The sequence below is a fragment of the Varroa jacobsoni genome, unplaced genomic scaffold, assembly GCF_002532875.2.
Source record: "Varroa jacobsoni isolate VJ856 unplaced genomic scaffold, vjacob_1.0 scaffold_289, whole genome shotgun sequence".
Lineage (NCBI taxonomy): Eukaryota > Metazoa > Arthropoda > Arachnida > Mesostigmata > Varroidae > Varroa > Varroa jacobsoni.
In genome coordinates this window covers 183,509-199,169 of record NW_019213191.1, presented here as the reverse complement: position 1 = coordinate 199,169, position 15,661 = coordinate 183,509, and the positions used below count along the sequence as shown (strand labels likewise).

Here is a 15,661-nt window from a genome sequence, read left to right as displayed (position 1 = left end):
TGCTCGTCTTTCGATTGATCGACTCAGATGTTTTATGTGTGAAGTAAGTTTGTCACAAGCTCTTTACCGTTTACAGTCGTTTCGGATAACGCAACGGAATGAATAAGCTTGACACTTGGGACATATTCAGAAAAACTGATTTATTGGTATCTGTAGCAGGGCTGTTTCTGGCTAAGATTGTGCGCCGGACGGAGAAAAAACACTGCATGTGAACAGTAGTTTGGCCTAATTTTCTACGCTCCATAGTATATCCAACATAGCTCTTACTGCTACGCAGATCTAGTCAGACCGTACATTTCCTTCCTTTTTTTCTCAGATGTGCTGTAGATCTGGCATGGGCATTCTGATGAACGCTAACAGAATCAAAATTACCTCAGAGAAAATATATCACAGATGGGAGAGTCTACCGATGACCCACCGCGCAAGGTACGCCTGATACGAACAAACGCAGTTCTGTCTTACAGTGGGCTGCAGACCACTACCAGCGATCTATTCAACTGAGTGCAAAAACACGAGATAGTTGGTGCGCGCTCAGACAGAGACGTTATATCGTAAAATTGAACTGCGCAGCAGAGGCCGATAGACGTTCTTGTATATTAAATACTGCCGCGATTAGTTGGCAGTGATATATATGATACTATAGAACTGCCTAGTGCGTTTCGCGTAATGTGCGGGTTTTGGAACTTACAGCGATTTACATGGGATTAGTACATCAAGCAACAGGACCTTGTAAGACTTTGTGATATTCTTTTGTATCAACTAGAACTGTACGCATATTGTTTGTGGGGCTGAAACCCTTCGACGCCAACCTACTACGACTATAGTCCGAAGTAAACTAAATTACAAAACTTTACATCTATGTTAGTTTCACAAGTATTCACTTAGACTAAGTCTTGTCAAGAATATTTGACAGTTGCTGTCAGCCATTACCGTACTGCAGGTACTGTTTGACGATATAATAAGTTGCTTTGGCACAGGGCTGCTCCTCTTGGATACATAAAACTGACATAATTGAAATTCTAATAAAAGCTCGCGTCTTTTGAAGAACAGCCGGTTGGTAAATTCTCAGCTGGCAAGGTTAGGAAAGCCTCTAGTAGAATCTCGCTAAGGACGAAACGAAAGATATCAACAAAACGCAGTACGATCATTCTAGAAAGCCTTTTAAAGCTATAAAAACAAGTAATTATCCAAAAGGGAACAATACCTTCGGGAATAAATTCGAAAATAAATGAGACATGACGACTTTACAAAGAGGGAGGCTGTAACGCTGAATCTCATACCGACTCACAGCATAATAGGTCAGTGTTTGGCCTTTAGTTGGAACATAAACTGTCCCGAATCTTTAGCCTAAAAAAACGCTGCATTTTGTCGCATTATAGCATCTAATTAAATTTTTTACAATTTGCTCTCATTTCTCAGTCAATTTATTTATTCTGTTTTGCGGGAAATAGTCCGACGTTAAAGAAAACGTTCAACCAGTGTTCAAGATACTCCTGCTTGTCAAAGGTAGTGTTATGAATTTAATCTGCCAGTAAATCGGGAGAAGTGTTGATTCGTCAGCACGAGATCTAGCAAATATAATGGTTGTAGAAGAATCTTTCATCAAAGCAGGTTACTGTAGGCCGGCTTTCAGGATTTTTCTGTATATGGCCTTCCATTGACGTAGAGGGAGATGATCTGGCTTGTCTTTCAGCCCCTTTCTGTGGGATAGTATCCTTTCGCCCGATAGGACTGGGTCTGGTAATTAAAATAACTACCAAGCTCAGTCCCATTTCTAGCTTTTTTTTAAGTATTCCTCAGTGTAGAAGGCTCTTGTAGACCTACTAAACACAATTCATGCTTTTTACTAGAATGAAGACACTAGTCTTCGTCACTCATAACAACTCTGCGTAAAAACGACCCTTGTGGCTGCGTGTTGGCCAGCGCTAGGAGAAATGTTGATAATGCATTTTTTACTCAGTTTAGAGGGCACCCAGACTCCGCATTATTGAATAAATCTTTTTATTGCAAGATCCTTGCTGATGGTCATACGGAAGCAGTTCATTCTTTCGGCCCACTCGCGAGTTGTTCGCAACCATTTTTAAGCAGTTCTTTTACGCATCGAGTCCGTACCACACACGGCATAAATAGCCTAGACTGCCTCTTGACCTTGAGAGAAGGTGAAACAGAGAAGCTGTCAAAAATACCTTTTTGTTTGATCAGGATGAACATCCATTCTTGGAATCTGATGAAATAAAGTTCTGTTCCATGCATATCAAGCTTATACACTCTTGAATAATATAGAGAACTAAATGAACAAGAGAACCGGTAAACAAAAAGCAAACAATAATTTAAGGAAAGCGTGGCTGTTTATGTTCTAGCGTCGTATTGATTAGTATAAATCAATAATTTTTTTATATCGTTGAGATTAATTTAGAGTGTAGTTGCATGTAATTTTTATAGTAATATGGAATTTCGAGATACACCAAGTTCAATATTTTTGTCCCTCTTGCATAGAGCCTTCTGCATAAAAAAAAACTACCTTTGTACAGAAAATTGTTGTGCAACGATGAAATTAACAAGTTAACTTGTGTGGCAATCACTTTTGATGTATTGGTCGACAATATAAGTAACGGTAACAACAAGGGTCGTAAACTCCCGATTGCGCAAATTTGAAGTAATCGAACAAAGGCAAGATGTGCGTTTCATAAGGACGATCTGAGCTAATAAATAGAAGAGATGTCCCTTGACCGTTTTTGTATGAATGCGTTTAGCTCTAGCAAACTAGCGACGTAGGAATTAAAGTTGGCATCGCCTCTATCAGGTCAAGGCTCCTGAAACTACGTAATTTGAACATAATGATTTCTTCTAACATGTATAGCCTTGTTCTATTGTATCGCGTACCGTGAATTTTCATAATTATTTCCGTTCTTCCGTGCGCTGCAAAAAGTTTTCAGCTCGTCCATGAGAAGCGCGTCGGTACTAAATGGAAAAAGGGTACTTGGAACCACACAATTTACTTGCTTATAAGAATGTTTTTACATTAGATCCAGAATTCGCCACTTGCTTTATCATGTGTCTTCACCGTCACGTTCATCTTCATCATCACCTCCATCTTCATCGTCACGTTCATCTTTATCGTGACATCTGTTTTGAGGATTAATAGTCGTGTTAAATTTCACCCTTATATCCATCCACCTTAATCTTCCCGGCGTATTTACCGTCACGTCACACCATCTTCATCGTCAAATCCGTCATCGTCCGTCCGCCAACGGCACTTCAACCAAAAGATAACTAATCTAAAACTTGGCTAAAAGCAAATATAGAGAAAAGGAAAGCTTTTCCCTGGCCAACTCTGTACCTGGAGTGATTTATAGCTTTCTAGCTCTGGAATCTTTCATTTTCTTTTTTTAATTTTAGACTTATTCTTTTTTATCGATGTTTAGTTATATGTATTTTCTGAATTTTCTTTGTATTTTAGACAACTGGATAACATGGCTCGAGGAACCCGTAATAGAATCGCACCAAAGGCTGACTAAAGGACAGTAAATAAATGCAAGCTTAAAGGTTCTCATGCGAAAAGCCTTAGTCAACTTCTACACATAAATTTAAAGGTGATATCGCCAAAAATTCAAGCCATTTATAGCTGCTATAGAAATGAAACAAGGTAACTCTATTCTTACATCATTATATATAAAAACTATATAGATATTATATAGATAAAAAATATATATAGATTTTTGTTACGCACGACAAAAAAGATAACAACCTTACATACATGACATGCGTACATTACTGACAATATTATCTGTACAAAATTATTTAGCTAATAGATCTCAAAATGTATAAATTAGGCGAATAGTATTAAAATTAAGTAGGGCTGAAAAAGCAAAGTAAATTCAACCTAAAAGAGAGTGCCGTCCTTACAAATCTACTCTGAGCTTCTATTACTTGTGTTTGGACGGGGAGCATTACCTGTACATTTAGAACTGTATTTTAATATGCCCTTCTTAAAGTTACGCCATCATTTTTCCTTTTGGTTTTCGTGAATGGGCCAGTCTATGAATAGGGATTACGCACCGTACATCGTCACCAGAAAATTCGAAATTCAACCGGCTGGAAGTCAACTGCCCGGCGAAAAGCGAATGTGTTCATTAACACTGATAGCGCATTCTACAACAGGAACGTCTACTGTAAACAAAAACATATTTTTATTAATGCTAATGTATTTAGAGTTATTATTTATTATTATTATATATGTTATTATTATATAATTATAATGTAATGTATGTAGAGTACGTATAATCATAATATAGTAGAAACGCAATCATTGCATTAAAATATCTGGTCAATATATGAGGACCTACGCCACACAAAATGTATCAACTGTGCTATTGCCTTAGTAAAAGTAGCTGTAAAAATAGTTGCTAGTTGGTTAACAGTAGTGCACTACCTAAATCTAACTTAATGCATCAGAATAAATATGGAAAAGCTCTTCCAAATAAGACTTATTCATTACTTAGCTTTTCCGCGGGATTCGCAATAGCCAACGCTTACAAAATGAGCGTGGAAGAGCATGCAATACCTAAGAGTGTCTGATACGTTAGATGTCTACAAACGCTGTCTTTGTTGACAAATTGACTTTTCTGTACCCAGTTTATTAAAAACAGTTGACATTTGTAGTACCAGTCGTTGCCAATCACGTGCACTGTATTGTGCAGGGCCTTTCAATGGAGTAAGGTGTCAAACCAAAATAAAAATAATGCGTTTGGGAAAAGTAAGCTCGAAGTAAAAAAAAAAACATGTGTTCAAACTAAAAAAATTTTTTTACCAAGCAAACGCATTTTTTTAACTGTGGTATTACGTTTCGTTATATTGTAAGCCTGTTGATTCTCCATTCTGGTCTTATCAGACGATTATTTCATTGCGGTGTTTTGACCTTAACAACTGAGTGCATTCTCATAATTTCTTCTGAGAAAAAAAGGTTATTTTTTACTTTTTACATTTTTATTTTTTGCAATTAGCACTTTGATAGACCTATCAATGCCTTTGTTAATTGCGAACATTAGCGAGACTTTCGTGACCGTGAACTGTGCCGTTCTACAATTCAACACAATACGATATTTGATTTGAACAACTAACGCAAGAAAGAAATGTACAGATACTGTGCTTATGCACCCATTAGTCTCGTAGGTTATAAGAAAGAGCACAGCCTGTAGGGAGCTGCGTTAAGCTCAGATAATTTGTTATTGATTTAGGTCGATGAAGTAGACTCAAAAAGTTCGGGCAGGGCCATTACATGCTTGCTCAGACGTACTTCCAAAAGTGTCTTTTTTTTATCAAGTTGTTTATAATCAATTCGCTGCAAAACCAGGATTATGGAACACATTTTTTGGATTCTACTCTGTCTGCGGCTAATCGACAGATCCCTCATCTGATCTCGAGGGAAACGCAGTTGCTTTCGCAGCTAAAATCTGTATGCGTTATGTCAGAGCCGTCAACATCTTTTACCATGTTTGAACGAGGAAGGGTTGCTAAACACAAACGGAAAAAAAGACAAAAAAAGAGGATTCGATCAATCGTGATACATGGCGCCGGTTCTGACTCTGGAGACAGTCCAAACGCAGAGTGCAGGGTATCCGGTCACTCGGAGCTTAATTCTGAAGAAATTAAACGATCATATAAAATCTACATGGAAGCTGTACGGTTAGGCCTTGTGCCCACACAACAAGATCTCGAGGAGCGCGTAACTCTGGCTAACAGGTGCGTACTTCTTTAGTATGATCTTTCGATTTCGAAATGAATGAAACGAATAGTCCAATAGTTGAAGCTTATTTATTTGATGACCACATTACTTGTTTTTATTTTGGTTTGTTCTTTTCCAGAGCTTAGTAATCGAAGTTAACACTCCTTTTTATTAGGCTAAAGCGTGTGATTATCGGTTTCTACGTCTGTACGATGGTCCTGTCGTACTTAGTGATATGGCTTCTCATATTTGCCCTAATTCTTCCGTTCGCGAGTATTCTGCTGCAGAGATTTGCTCGAGAAGCTCACCGCTCCGTGAGTTCAACTTCTGAAAGACCCGTTTTCGAGAATGACTACGAATCGAATTATCCGGAATATTCGAATATGTGATTGGCCGATATTAGTCATAGGACGCCGATGCAGGTGTTACCATACCGTCGCTGTTATTTACAATGCTCTCAACAAAAGCTAGAAATCGGTAGGCGCCTAAGGTCTCGCATTTTTTCCATACGTTCATTGAATGGTTATTACGTATAATTGATGGTAGACTCTGCAATCATTAGAGACTCGAGGCCATTTAGTGTGAAAAATTTTCTGTAAAAATGTAGTGCTACGCTTAAGAGGAGATATGATTTATGAATACGACTGTTTGAAAAATGGCTTCATAACAAAGATATTTGTTTAAAGCATGAGCACTTTAGGTATTTTTTTAGGAGTCGTGAATGGGCTCGAAAAAATTATAAGTTGGCTTCCCAAGGGAATCTAAATATGATAGTCGCGCGGTGATTTTTCACCACCTTGGCTCGTTGATTCGGCTGCCGTGTAAATTGTCTAATTATAGTTACATCTAATGGTCGCTCTGCTCATTGAAAATGCTTTCTGTTGTAACAGAAATAGAAGATGAATGTCCGCGTTCTACCTGGCAAAAGGTCGATCTAGAATCTCCTAAAACACTGCAAATTCTAGCAATATTTTATGATACATACAGTGATAGGGTAATAATCGAAGTAAATCTAACACAAATTAACTTTCTAGCTATACACAGCTGCAACACAAATGTTCTTGAATTCAGGTGTTTTATTTCAAAATAAAAATTTGTTTACTCTCTTTGCTCGACTCGTGTTTGTCACGCACTACAAGACTATCACTGATTCTTTTTCAAGCTTGGCGCGAATGCTCCAGGAAAGCCACGAAACGCTGGTGAGGAATGGACAAAAAAGAGTGATCCAGCGCAGTCTAATGTCATTGCTGAACATCACGTAGAGCAATCTGCCGAGGTATCGTGCAGCGTAAACTTGTAGTAGTGGTAATTGAAGCACGCGGGGTAGAGTAGTTCAGAAGGCGAATATCTACTCATAAGTTTCCTTTACCAAGAAGCTTTGTACTATTTATTGATATATGCTAACGTAAACTGTGGGTTTCTATGATAATTATAATGAAAAAAAAACATTTAGCTCATTTTATACTGCAAATATACTATGTTTTACAAACTGTTTCATAAGTCTGCGCAAATGACCCTCTATTATAAATTATTGGTGAATTTGGTTGTTGCTGATAAACTATCTTAATGTAACATCAAAACTTGTGCATTAGTGGCGGAAAGCTTCGTAGTTGACTGAACATCATGTATTTTGGTAAACAGTAAGTACAAACAGTAAACACAAAGTAAGTGTAAGTCGCTTACCAAGTTTTCTATCGTGTCCAGCGATTCTAGCATGCTTTATATATCAGTCCTCCGTTTAGGGCTGATATATAAGAAAAAAAAGCCCTAGACACTTGTTTAGCATTTCCTAATTCTTCAGCTTCTTTTTGAATGGTCTATTTGCCGAAGTGGAGGGACAATCTCAATAAGGAAATACAGCCCCTCTCTGTATCTGAGCCAACTTATAACGCAGCGGTAATTTCAACGTTTGTTTAAACACTTAAAATAAAAAAAAAGGGCTGTGTCTAATACATTTCCTGCGAGGTGTTCATCTCAAACAGTAGTGTCTACATAGAACCGTGTAAGAGACTTAGTCCTCTATTTTTAAAAGACACTTGCAATCTACTTTAATACCTATTTGTCGCAATCTACTTTAATACCTATTTGTCATAGTCAGAACTGTAGCATTAAGAACAAATAAAGCTTGAACATCTCTTTGCGTGCACTGATAATGTTTTTTTGAGAGTATAAAAGAGTGTAACAGTATGAGACTTTTTATCGGTGAAATTGAGAAGACAGCTGCATTTGACTTGTAGAACAAGTACATGCTATTTATAATTTTTATTTAATATATAAAGTAGGTATGTTACAACGGTAAATCGTTTTTTGCATTTTTTTTATTAATAAGCAATGCCAGAAGGTAGTATCAATGTATAAGACCCAGTACGGCTAGAGCCGTAATCAGTGGCTTCTTCGCTCTTAAGTTGCGGTGTGTAGTAGTCAAATATTAAATGAGGTTAACACGCATAATCAATAATAAGGCCCTCAGTACTGGAAGCACATAGATTCCTATCACATTTATGTATATGACACGAACTCTTAGACTTCGCTTTCAATTAGATAAATACGGTACGTACCTGACATGTACGTACGTGTTTTAATTACTTACTAATGAAGAACTATGAGGGAATATACGAACAAAAACAGTTTACTGGGATATGAGATAGGATGCCCTGTATATTCTTTCCGATCTTTGCGACCTCGTTTCTGCTAACTAGGCAATATAATCAAGGCGTAACTGAGTTAAGTATCCTAACAGATTTTTCATAAAATCCAAATACTGTTTTAACTCTACATAAGTTTAGATTTTATTGGCGGATAACAATAAAGGTGGATCAATAAGTAATTGTCGACTTTGCACCAGGCGAAGCTCCATAAAAGCTGCGGAAGACAGATCGGGTCGATGTGCTGAAACGTTCGCGAATATTATTATTAGTAGTAGTATTAGTAATTGTAGTCTCTTTCTCGGAAGTTATGTAAAATACTATTGCAATTATAATTAGGCGCAATTTACGCAGGATCTACCTTTCAGTTCCTTGGAGAATTCCACTGTATTTTGTAGTATCCCTTGTACGGTACTCAACGCTTTGAGCAGAGCCTTCTCAAGGCACTCCTCGTTGGTTGTCCATGCAAGAATTAATGCTGCAAAAAGATCGCCTGTACCCACGAAGTTGCCTTCTTGCCATGGAATTTCAAATTTGCAGCGATTTCCATCTAAACCGAATGCCATACGCAAAGTAAACGTTCATTAAAATGTAAGAACAAATTGAATACATATAGAGCAAAGCGACGTTAACACGTTTGGTACAAATAAGTTCAACGCTCATGATGCTAAAGATTTAGCAGGTTTTGAAAATTACGACAGGGTCATCATTTATTCAGGCAGCGAAACTGTTCTTGTGGCACACTAGTTGCAATAACAATGCACACTATACACAACGCCTTTATCTGTGACGAAAGCTACTTATTCTGAGTAATTCAAGTTATTATATATTGGATTACCAGAAATTAATGGGCCGTTTTTAAGTCAAAACAGAAGCAAAAATAGAAACAAGCACTTTAATAATTAAACTAAATCTACGACCTTCTACCGTTTTCTTGGCAATACCATAATCTAATTATTTTAGAACTTCTGTAGTTTCTGAAAGAAATTGTAGTAAGAGATTTTTGCATGGTTTATCAGAAACTGACTAATTAACACCTTTAGGCGGGGTACTGCAGACACCGAAAAAGATGGTAGTCTAATAAGGTAAGGTCCAAGCCCTACGATGGATGCACTAAAATTTTCCATCAAAGTCCTTTCAATTTTTGCCAGGCAGCTAAAAATGTACATGGCTTGGCATTGCCATGGTCGAAAATGACCTCTTTTCTCTTCACTATTTTTTTTACAATAATTTGTGATCTTGCTACTTCCTGTAGAGATTAAAACCATCGCTTTACCAATCATAATGCGCGATTTCTTTCCTCTTAAGTATTTGTTGGTGGGTATTCCTTGATGATATAAGAGCTACTTACGAGTTTCTGCACTTCATTAACATTTTTCGTAATTTGTAGAGCACTATAACGACCATCTTTTAGATGAAAACTTCTAAAACTAAAGCAACAAAAGTGTCTTTAGGCCGTTTTTATTCGATAACGCATTTGAAGCATAAACATTGCAAATTTTATATGGACTTGAGCGGCGTTTGTCTTCATCCTTTGTATTATAAAGTTGTGCGATATATCGATTTTCTACAAAAATTCCATTCATCTGAGTCAACTTTAACACGCCCTCTACTACCAAATCTCAGCTTTCCGATGTTTTTTGACATGAACTAGCCGACGTGACTTGTATCGCCTGAAATATGACTTTTAAAGTCATGTAGCTTGAAAAATGGTCAATATTTCCTTGAAAACCCAATATTCGATCACGGCTTCTATGAATCGCCATTTTAAATTACCACTGAAATTTCGTTTCTTATCGTGGTATCGAATTTCCGTCAGACTCTTCAACAACAGACATTAAAACCGAGATGAGCGATTGCATCTGTTTCGATACAATAAGAACAATTTTTTGGATCCAAGCGAAAGTCACATCAACGTACGCTATACACACACTGGACAGACAATGATATCTACGCTAAGTTCTGAAAAACATTCAGAGATTTTTTTAAAATTTTTACGCTTGCTAGATAAGGCATCCATTGAAACGTCGGAACTAACCTTTTCGGCGTGATGCAATACAGGTAACCACTGAACGATCTGTAAATATGGCAGACGTGAGTACCACAAGAGAAACTCCCAAGTCATGCAGACGCTCGATTGCCTGCCAACAAAGAAAATTAAGAAATAAATTCAGTGTGTATATAGAGACGCATTGTGATCAAGTTCGGTTTCTTTCATTATTTATAGACTGAGACTATCACTTCGCGATTAAGACAATAGAGACGAGCCGATAGAGGCCCGCATTCCTACATAAGTTTATCTATTGATCGCATTTAGATGTTGAGACAGCTTAAATATTAAGCAAACAATTATTGGTGATATGTCAAAAGCCGTTATTCTTCCTCATGTCCTATGTTTTAGATAAATGCGCCTCATTAAAAAAATCCATCAACTGTTTTATTCATACCTTTTTTGTAACATTCGCTACCAAAATTAAGTATTGCGAATTATGAAACGTAAATTAAGTTTTTTGGTAAGAAAGCACTGAATTTCGCTATTCGTTAGACAAACATGTGCTGGTAGGGTAAACTTTGAATTGAACTTAAATCGTACTGTCTGTGTGACATTTAAAAAGAAGTAATCGACACGAATTTGAAACGCGGAGTTCTGTATTAACCTTGATGGCATCCTCTTCAGTTTTCACATCAAGTCCCGTGAGTTCACCCAGCTCGAACTGGTTAGGAGTGAGGATGTCACACAGCGGAAGTAAACGAGAACGGTACTCGTCAGTCAGCTCCTGAGGAACATAATATGAGCCATGATCTCCGAGAACCGGGTCACATACTTTAAGATGATCGAAAAGAAAAACAGCAATAAAAACGAAAACACCCATAACTGATAGCGCAAAAATATTGTAGTAGGCCATATAGTTAGCATACGTTTGCTGTCGTCTGGCATATCATTCTCCTTAATTTTTTTTATTTCAACCATATTTCGAACCAAAATTAATAATATGATCGAAAACAATTATTAAGTAAAATGAATGTACAGGGCTACTGTAATATCAAAAAATATAACCAGAGATGTACTTACAATAGACAACATCCTTGTTATGTTCTTTAATATCCTTGACGATATTAGCAAGCTCGCGAAGGAAGTCGACGCTTACTACGTAACCAGTTATTACGTGGGAGTACTCGGTCACCTGCATATCACCAACATCGTAGAACAGAAACACGCATATTAATCATCAATTCAACCAACCGTTTATTCTTTATTGATTGCCTCTAGTAGATCGTCTCGGTTGTGTCTAGTAGTGTAGGGGCTGTCTTCAAGATGCAAATGATTGTTTTGCCATCAAATGATTAGACTGGACTTCTATTTTAGGAATTATATAACTACAAGACGAGTCATAACGAAGCACGAAATTATAGAAATTTAGAAAAATGCCTCAAAGTACGATCAAACCAGCTACGGAATACATCTCCTATCAGAAGCCTATGTTTAAAAAAATGTTTTTATTGTTGATTGTTAGCTGTCCCTTCTATGACAGGCCTTAGTAGCGCCAACATTGCTTTAAGGACCTGTCAAGTTAAAGAAGGTTCCTATAAAGATCTAGAGGTGCCGAGCTAAAAAAGGATTACTTCATAACGGTAACAGGCTCAGTGAGTGACTCTTAGTACACTGGACCATTACGCAGTTACGAACAAAGTAGACGCACTTTTCCTTATTTCGGCAAACATTGCCAGAACCTTCGAAGCGATGACCTAATTTATTTTTCGTTTTCATTTTCGTTATTGGCCATCGTTATAAGCCATCTGCTTTGATATAAATCTGAAGATCTGTCTTTCAGTCCGTCCAGCTGATGCATAATGAAAATTACAGTCGGTTGATTCCCTTACGCCCAGCCCCCATAGGTTGCAAGTAAAAGAGTGCAATTGCAGCTGTGCATATATATAGCCTTGTCTGTCAGCGTAATCCAGCAGGCCATTTAGAGATACGACAATACAAGCCTAAGAAAAGGCCGACAAAAACCAGTTTTGCTAGCCGAAAAATGCTACACAATAAGTGGCAATGTTAAGTGGCACATACCGCTGGCAGAGATAGCTTCTAATAGAGCAAACAGAACTAAGGAGATGATAATTAGAAGTATCAACGACGTCAAGCTGGTTTAGCGCTACGATCCCTAATTCATTATATTTAATAAAACTCGCAATACAGTTCCGTTACACCAGTTCGTTTTTGAAAAGCAGAACTAAAGAACATATAGCCTTGAAAGAATAACTTTCCTTAGAAAGAAATAACTTTCCTTTTTTTCAGAAGCAAACTTGCTAATAGTGTCTTCTGATAAAGCCAAGCGATTGATTTTAAATGCACTTATGAAAAATTAACTAAGAAACAAGTTTTCATGCCACTGTTTTCTACAATCAACCTACTTCTCACTCAGTCCCGACGTGTATTTCCACTTGAATAAATTTACTACTGCTGTACTTCGATCCACTAAGATCTGAAATACACAACTTTTACACAACTGCATAATAGCTACCAAGCAATAGCCATACTTACTCGAAGATAACCAACACTATTGGTGAAAAAAAACCTATATGATTGTACAATTAATTTTTTTTCAAATGAGTGGTTCGTTCTTTCATATGATTTATATTTGATGTAAAAGACATATTTACCTTGTTAAGCTTCAAGCCTTCGAAGAGATCACGTAACTCCATTTGACTCACTTTTGTCCCTTTCGTCACAGGATACCCTAAAGTTATAACCATCTAGTTTGACTCGCAATCTGAATGTTAAGCATAACTGTGAAGATATATATGCTATGAAAATATTCTGCGTTATAACTAATGTTAGAAGAACTGGAACAATAACGTATTATAATTTCTCAAAAAATAACAATGATCTATGGTGTTAAAATGGCGTATAGGTGAGTAATAAATAATACAGCTTAGCTATCTTGAATCTAGACGATGCTAACCTGTATGGTTGGAAAATTGTACAGAATTTATGAAATCAACCTCAAAACCGAGTGTCTGCAACGGAAATACAGCACACCGATTTCCTGCATATCCTCGCACGACATGACTTTGTATAGAGAGTACGCGAGGCATAGTAGACATCTGCAAACAATCAGAGCCATATTACCTAGTAACTATTAAACATTTCCAGCAAACACACCAAGAGAGAGCAACACGACAGCCTGGCAACGATCTTATAATACTTCACAGTAGATTCCGATGCGTCGACGCAGTTAAATTCCAAAACGACACATGGCTACCTAAGCACCGAACAACTTCACACCTATCTGCGAAGCAATTCTTTTCAAGTTCTGCACAGTTGGCAAAGAAGTATGCTGGCGGCTTCTAATGCCTATCTAATTTATGAAAGTAATGTTTTTTACATGACGATTTTCAATAATCTTCTGTATATGCTGCGTAAATAATCGTCTGTCGACCTAATACTGCTCACTGTGAAAGGATGTATACGAGAGGTTTGCTATATGAGCGTTATTTAGTACTTTCTTCGAGAAATGCGTAACAGGTGATTTCAAAACGATGTAATAAACTAGTCACATGAAGAATTCACAATTAAAAAAGGAAACCAAACAAAACTGCGTAAAGCTAGATGCCTTCTCATTTTTTCACACGTTGAGTATACTCCACTGGCTAAACCAGTGTTAACGTCATACCTTTTTTTTCGCAACGATGACCTAAATCTGTACTGCGTGTTCAAGACAAATTGCGTCACTTCAATAGCACCAGTCACACTGACACCCTTAACACTACAACGTTTAAATATGAAAAAACATCGGGTACTACTTTTCGAATCTCCCTCGCAGAGTAGCCTAAATCAAATTTTAAAAACAGTGATGATCGACATTGACTGGTCCGATATATTTTGCTCGAGAAGTACTATGCTTATTCCTGGTTGCCAGTCGTGGCTTATCTTAGTCATACTAAACTTTACGACTTGCTTCGTCTGGATAATGGAATCTTTCTTTCGCCTAACCTGCACCTATGCATTGTATGTGGACTCACTTTAATCGCAGCGCGTTAAATAAAGATATTAATGAAACGATATTGACTATTTTATATGACGGAACTTAATATTAAACAAAAATTGTCAGATATACAGACATTTAATTCTTACAGCGGAGTTCTTTGGTCTGCTTAGTCCAGTTGCCAGGCGCAAATGGCAACTACGCCCGCACTAAAGTTGGGTCACCTAGATAAGCGATTGTTTCGCATTTCACGCTATTTTCTTTACCCGTTCGTCGGCCTCCTTGTGTGTGGTTCTCGTTTTTGTTGATGTTCTGGTCGTCATCACAATGATAATTTGATAATGATTAGCACTGTCGAAAAAGAGACGATTAATATGTTCGTTTAAAAAACTTTGTTATCCAGCAGTATTATGCTCAGTATAACAGGCCAAGCTGACCGCTTCTTCTAAAATGGTCTTTTTCAATTCGTGATAATTTGCCGACAGAGAACTTGAATTGAAGCTTGAATGCGTATAAGCCTAAAATAATCTCAAGGGCACACAGATTGATAAATCTGGGCAAGAATGTCTGTATAGCAACAGGTATCATTCGGTATGAAAACAAACTGCAATTTCCATATATATAAGCACGTTCTTATAATCACATTCAATTCGAATAACATTTGCAGTTTAATATTGAACTAAATGCATTAAATAAACAGAGGATATGAGACAGCAATACATGAAGATCGGAAAGGCATTAATCGGTCGATAAGATGCGGAAAAAAATGTTTCAGTACTCGGATGGAGATAACTGCGCTAAACTCATTGCATTTGTCATTCCTAGAAATAGATGGTTTTACGAACACTTGTGACTTGACTATTATCCATGTCAATATATAATTTATAAAATTTAATTGTTGTGATCTTTATTATTATTAAGCAAAACACGCATATATATATTTCAGATGATTCTTTAGTTATAATGTGCTTTGATATATATAACTTGATAATATTTCAACTTATGCGTGCACAATTGTTGTAGTAAACCAAGCAGCTTAGCAATTCTATTACCTTCTTAATTAAGTTTTACTTTTTGTAAAACATCAGAACTTGAGACGAATATTATTTTTATCACGTCAGAAATCTATCTGTGTCTTCGAATCGATCTACTTGTTACGAAATAATTACCATAGGTAACCTTTAATGTAGAAAAAGCCTAAAGGCCTTCAAATCACTGCCTCAGAATTACTATGTTGCCCCCGTTGTTGTCAAGCTTTCTGTGTATTCGTATTTTAATTGGGTCATATCACCATAGGATTA

At 37.0% G+C, this 15,661-nt stretch overlaps 1 protein-coding gene and 1 long non-coding RNA gene across 10 annotated transcripts in view; one reads left to right on the top strand and one right to left on the bottom strand.

Moving 5' to 3' along the window:
* The first annotated feature begins 438 nt into the window (after positions 1–438).
* Positions 439–7,865, top strand: LOC111259052 (uncharacterized). 2 transcript variants are annotated; one of them, XR_002679394.2, is made up of 5 exons: positions 439–729; positions 3,461–3,646; positions 4,038–5,742; positions 5,865–6,202; positions 6,888–7,865. It is a non-coding gene; the product is annotated as an uncharacterized LOC111259052 (long non-coding RNA). The 2 variants fall into 2 exon arrangements; XR_002679393.2 differs by lacking the exon at positions 6,888–7,865 and having other exon boundaries at positions 5,865–6,831.
* Positions 7,866–7,950: 85 nt separating this feature from the next.
* The window catches only part of Pdxk (pyridoxal kinase), an 8,614-nt gene continuing 903 nt past the window's right edge, over positions 7,951–15,661 (bottom strand). For 4 of the 8 annotated variants that reach the window (XM_022830726.2, XM_022830729.2, XM_022830731.1 and 1 more), the window contains exons 2-8: positions 13,338–13,479; positions 13,036–13,112; positions 11,444–11,555; positions 11,028–11,194; positions 10,409–10,511; positions 8,732–8,920; positions 7,951–8,614 (exon numbers count right to left, since the gene is read on the bottom strand). In XM_022830726.2, coding sequence (XP_022686461.1) covers positions 8,508–8,614; positions 8,732–8,920; positions 10,409–10,511; positions 11,028–11,194; positions 11,444–11,555; positions 13,036–13,112; positions 13,338–13,479 — 897 coding nt within the window. In that variant the 3' untranslated portion in view covers positions 7,951–8,507. Of the gene's footprint in view, positions 8,615–8,731; positions 8,921–10,408; positions 10,512–11,027; positions 11,195–11,443; positions 11,556–13,035; positions 13,113–13,337; positions 13,480–13,828; positions 13,849–14,048; positions 14,297–14,496; positions 14,644–15,661 lie in introns of those variants that run through there. The other 4 variants (XM_022830730.2, XM_022830727.2, XM_022830728.2 and 1 more) reach the window with 4 other exon arrangements.